General features: G+C 39.3%; 1 protein-coding gene across 1 annotated transcript; it reads right to left on the bottom strand.

The window, feature by feature from the left end:
* Positions 1 to 1,039: 1,039 nt before the first annotated feature.
* Positions 1,040 to 3,606, bottom strand: hoxa13a (homeobox A13a). Its single transcript, XM_004073861.5, has 2 exons — positions 2,829 to 3,606; positions 1,040 to 2,388 (listed from the first exon to the last, which is right to left on the bottom strand). Exons 1-2 carry the CDS (start codon positions 3,478 to 3,480, stop codon positions 2,141 to 2,143), a joined length of 900 nt encoding a protein of 299 aa, XP_004073909.1. The 5' UTR covers positions 3,481 to 3,606; the 3' UTR covers positions 1,040 to 2,140.
* Between the last annotated feature and the right edge of the window lie 2,199 nt (positions 3,607 to 5,805).

Genomic DNA, 5,805 nt, shown 5'->3' with positions numbered 1-5,805 from the left:
TATTGATTGGCCTTATGGCACGTTTTCTTATTTCATTTCCCCACCAAGGCCTCCGCCATCTCCATGGTCATACTGCAGCCTTGAAAACGAACGGTCACGTGTTCACTCTCCACTCTGCTTCGAACTGTACGCATGCAAAATCTTTATTTCTCCCTCGGTTTTGAACCATCGCTTTTTCTGACATAAAATTCATAATTTACTGCAAAGTTTCTGGATAGTAGTTGGTAAAAATTAAGCCTTGTGACTTAATTTTTCCACGCAAAAATCCAGTCGTAACACAATCTGTATTTACGTTTTGACTAGGGTGCAACTCGAGCAATCACGTGGGAAAATGTAACAAAATTATTTTATTTTTTAATATCATGGTTAAAAGCTGGCCTTTATAACATAAGGGCATTTTATTGTAGAGTCCTTACAAAACAATTCAATTACAATTTAAATTTAACTGCGTATTATTAATTACTTCTCTGTTGTAATCCGTAAATGTTAAGATTAACCACCGTGGTAAATAATGAACAAAACACAAGCAAAGATTCTGTCTGGAGTTTGTGGTTAGAAATGCATTTCAATTCCAGGCAACAGTTAACGCGTCAAATGAATGTGGGAAAAAAGAAAAGCTTAAAGAATTGAAATATATAAAAACTCAACATTATTGTTGAGAAAATTCACGTTTTTTTGACATAAATAAAGAAAAACAGTTTGATGGGCTGAAAAACAGACGTTACGAATGACAGAAACACGCGTTGACAAAAATAATATTTAAACAAGTGTTGTTGTTTTTAGGCAATGCCGTCTCAGCTTTAGCAAAAGAACTTTCATTTTTTGTCACCTTTTGTGACAAAAATATGGACTTTTTGAATAATTTTAAATAAAATTAATGAGTTAAATAAATTAGTTATTGATAAAAAATACACAACAACGCTGAATTAGTTGATTTGAGCCAATAAATATTTAAGAAACAAAAAAAGGTTTTTAGGTCTAAATATGTATGTGAAATAATCGTATTTTTTTATATTTAAAATTGTGTTATTTTGTTAGGTTTTTGTTTAGCTGTGACTGAAAGAGGGGGTTTCTTTTCGATTAAACGTGTCACAAAATGACCGCTAGATGGCAATGTTGGTTTATTTTATTCTTTTTAACCCAGAATTGTCTGGCCCAAATTTTTGTCCCTTCTCTCACTGTTGCAGACTGAGGTTGGGGGCAGGACCTCAAATAGTGTACTTCTAATACTATAGTAGTACTTTTTGGCAGAATCTACATTTAATAAAATACAAAAAAAAATCTTTTCATGCAGTTTTATCAAGAATACTGAACATAAATATATTTCATCCCCCCCTTTGGAAGCGTGGAATGATCTGATCCAAAAAGCAAGATTAAATCTTAAATAAATGTAAATAATGAATGTTTATAAATGCGGAACTGTCATTCTGATGCTATGAAAACAAACCTTTTTCACATAACCTGGATAAATTTCAACCAAGTCCATGTTTTATTGGAGTGGACTTTAACACGGATATACTGGAGTCAAGCACGGCCTGGGTATCATGCCTGAATTCACTTTTATGTTTATATACAACTACAAGAATACGCACACATTATAAACGTTATGATGGACATGAGCAAATCTCCCGTTCGATTATGTATTACAAGCAGGACATCCACCATGTCGGGTATCCCTGGGAGCACGATTTGAATGATAAGACTAAAGATGATACAGCTAAGCACGTGAGGAGGTCTTAAAAGGAAGCCAGAGTTTAGATAATATTTAACATTCCCAAGGTCCAAATCCGAAACTTCTCTTGAATCTTCCATTTATAACTCTTGTGGAAACAAAGGTGTTGCTCTGTGACGCGCACCTTTCTGACGCAGGGTCCATTCCAACGAATCTGTGCATGCCAAAATAAAATATAACAAAAAGAGAAGTCACACATAATGCACATATTTTTCTCTTTTCTGTTGCTTCAAACTATTAACAAATGGCAGGATCATCATGGAGGGCCCGGCCTTCAGCACCCCGAAATGTTTGTTCCAGAGGCTCCTGGAAATCATCTGCTCACACAAGACGCAGTCAGGAAGGAGTCTGTGGTCAAAATGCGTCTTAATATCCCGTTCCTTTTTGTCCATATCAAAAAACGATCAACTAGCTGATGGTTTTCAGTTTGTTGACAATTTTCTTCTCCTTCACGCGTCTGTTTTGGAACCATATCGTGACCTGTCGCTCAGACAGGTTGGTCTGCGCGGATATCCTCCTCCTTTTGTCCTTTGTGATAAATTTATTGGCGGCGTACTCGCGCTCGAGCTCCTTGAGTTGCACCTTGGTGTATGGCACACGCTTCTTCCTTCCACGGCGGTAAGAGCCCGAGTCTCCCCCGGTGTGCGACACAGCGTCTGACAAAGAAAGACAAAACTGCATGTTAGTCAGAGCCTGACTTTCTCCAAATATGTCTACAGGCTAAAACATCAAACACACGGTTGTGTAAAAATAAAAAATAAAAAAGCTATATCTTTAAATATAATATTTTATATTAATAAAGTCTCCTCCTGGATAATAAACATGAACAACTTAATTTTGTAGAATTTTATGCGCCAGAAATGAAAATGAAAGGGATTCTGCATTGGAGGATTATGCGTTACATATACTGTGGTATAATCATTTTAATATTTTACCGTATTATAAAGACATTTTGTAATACATAGGAGAGTTTGTTCTTCCTTTTGATGTAACTTGTATTTGTTCTACGCTGAAATCGACGTTTCCTGATTTTGTTTAACATGCACGAGCATGTTAAACATTTGACAAAAACCTGGAATCGGATTGTGACGCCTACCTGATATGGAGGATTTCCACATGTGTGCAGGCTGAGGCTGCTCCTTGGTGCAGTAAACCTGGCTGTTCCAGCCGTTGGGAGCGAGAGTCCATGGCTGATAACTCTCCATAGGCAGGAGGGGTTCGTGCCTGGTCTCTGACGGCGCACTGATTGTTGGAACCACGGGAACGTCCAGGTAACTTGGAACAGGTTGGTATGGGCCCGAAGTATAAGTAGGGTAAAAAGTAAATTCCTTCGCTCGAGGGGTGAATTCGTCCCCCGAGGTGGACGTATCCACGTATTTCTCTCCATAGGCGGGCGCGGACGACGCTGCACACGACTTAATGCTGCTGTGATGCGACATTCTGCACGGATAACCGAAGTACCCGTAAGGAAGGGACGCGCTGGAGGAATTCGGAGCTGCAGAGCAAGGGCTACACTGCTTCACCGGCTCCCCCATACCGGGGGCGGGCACGTCGCTGGACGAGTACGCCGTGCTAGGTGCCAGGGACGCGGGGTGAGCCATCAGATTCCTGCACTGGTTCGCAGCAAAGTTGCCACCAGCGAAACCCTCCATGTTCTTGCTCACTTCATCGGAACCGCCGCCGTTGTCGTACAGGAACATCACCGACGGGTCGACCCAGCGAGGACGGAGGAGCAGTGACGTTGTCATAGCACGGCATCCAACATTGAAGCTTCTGGCTCTTTTTTAAAAAGCCCACTGACTGAAAAAAGGACGCACTGCTTCTCAGAGAGTAAAGCCACTCTGACGCGCACAAGAGCGCGCAGCTCGCGCTCTGATTGGTCAGGGCGCCGGCACGTGACCGCACTATGCAAAGAAGACACGGTAAACAACAACGCATAATTAAATGGTGAAAAATGCAGCGATGGAAGGTTATCACATTCAACAACGCCACGAGCTGGTTTTTTCGGATTTGAATCATTTTGTGGGGGTGTTGATGCGTAAAAACGCTATATCACAATTTTCATTTGTCGTCACACTCCAAACACTGCCTTTTATTATAATGTATTACGAAAAAGACTGAATTATTATGTAAAGGGTTAATAGGGGCTATTTTAAACAGGGCACAGTATAGTTTGAGTCTCTTGCTCATGACTCCACTGTCTTCGGCCTTCGTGCGCTACAACAACCATTCTTTGTCTTTATAATTTGAATGTGGAAAAAAAATTAAGCAACCACACACACTAGGATCTTTTGTTTATAGATGAGTGAAACCACAGAATGATTATATGTTTGATTAAAGTCGATTCTTCCTCCACTGTAGGAGCGCAGAAGCGATTCCAACATGCCGCTCACCTTGATCCATGTGTGTTTTCAGGACGCGTAAAGGGTGAAAACATAACACTCATTCCAAGTTCAATTCTAGTGAATGTCTTTTTTTAATGTGTCGCTGTGACCAAAAATTGCCACTAGTCAGTTGAACCGTCAGGTTAGGATCAGAGATAATCCTTTGTGCGTTACTTCCAAACTCTTTACAATTTGAGAAACCAAAAAATAGGCCTGGTTAGGCAGCGCTTTGGGACGTAAACGCGGCTGGAGGCCAAGGTCAAGTTGAAAGTTGCTGTCTAGCCACGCAGCCCATTGGACTATTCAGGCTTTGAAGGGTCCGTCTGCTGCTCTTGAAAAGAGCGGAAGAGGGGTGAGAATTCCTGTGCCAATGAAAGCGATTGGAGGACATTAACTTTTACTGTCATTGTGTTTTCATCCCCGATCTCTCTCTCACGGCCCCGTCTGCCTCCCTTTCTTGTTTACTTTTGTGTTCCAGCTTTGACATTATCCATTTATAATTTCTCTTGTTTTTAAATCATTTTAGTGGTTTGCAAGTATGCAAAAAATGTTATAGATTCCTGAAAAAACGAGGGCGGAGTAGACGTGGCGCACGTGTGATTTTAAATGTATGTGCTCTTCTGCTTTGTGTGTATGGCTGGTGCCTCTCAGTGCTCTGCAAGGAAATGAACCTGGAGTTTCAACCAAAGTACAATATTCAGTATGGTTTTGTAATTGCAAAGCAACAACACACAAAAATAGAAGCGCAATCTGCGTTGTGTGCGCTATTTTTGGTTAAACCGTTATGGTTGTTAAAACAGTTTAAGCAAACATGTTTTTTTTTCTATACATCTTGTGGGGGTTAACTTAAACATCCAAATAAGTATAAATAAATATACACATCCCCATAAAATTAGAAACATATTGTTACAGAAAAAATTGGAAGACAGCACAAGTAAAAAAAAACATATTTATTGCGGTTTCAGGAAAACATATAAACAATAGACAATCTCATAATTTTAAATTAAGTAAACCAACTTTAGGATTAGAATTATAAAAGCTAGAACGTTGTTTTTATGCTAAGTCTTGCGTTTTTGCTTTTGATTTTTGTATGGTATGATTTGATTCAGATTGTTTTGAAATCAAGATAATTAACAAATTTAGGTAATTGTTCCCAAAATTAAAGTTTTTGAAGACAGATAATTAAAATAATTGGTTTTTTATTATACTGGCTGGTATTTCATAATCATTTGATGTGGTAAAAATAAACAATAAATAATTAGAAGAAAACAATACATTTTCTTTCGGAGTTCAAGAAAGGTGAATCGTTCTTTGCTATAATAGGCCGTTTGAGTTCTTTTGCATACTTCCTTTGTTTAGATCGCAACCAATACCCGGCATGCAGCACGTCGGAAATGGTGCAATGCCCAGAAAAAAAAAAATCAACCACGAGGATAGTTGATTTTTTAATAAAAACGCCAAGAAAATAAATTCAATCTTCAGCAACAAGCAGCGATCATCATGAATCACACTGCAAGGCCCGGCGTGTTGCGACCTGCCTTTTGGCGTTTTTGTTAATGCAGGCAAATCAGGCTTCAAGATAAAATACAGACGCCTTAATCATTAGCTTTTGCACAGACGTGCTTTGTCATGTTTTAAGTTAATCTATATACTTTTTAAGTCATGTCTGTATGTTGTCTGTGCGCGCGC

Source organism: Oryzias latipes, chromosome 11 (genome assembly GCF_053564925.1).
Source record: "Oryzias latipes strain Hd-rR chromosome 11, Olatipes_Hd-rR_3.1".
NCBI classification, from domain to species: domain Eukaryota; kingdom Metazoa; phylum Chordata; class Actinopteri; order Beloniformes; family Adrianichthyidae; genus Oryzias; species Oryzias latipes.
This window is presented reverse-complemented; position numbering and strand designations above follow the sequence as displayed.

Bases quoted from the DNA above. Each gene is read 5' to 3' on its own strand.
- hoxa13a (XM_004073861.5), bottom strand. From the start codon at position 3,480: ATGACAACGTCACTGCTCCTCCGTCCTCGCTGGGTCGACCCGTCGGTG. The intron at 2,389-2,828 runs GTAGGCGTCACA...TTTCTTTGTCAG, and splicing joins GTGGAAATCCTCCATATCAG to ACGCTGTGTCGCACACCGGG.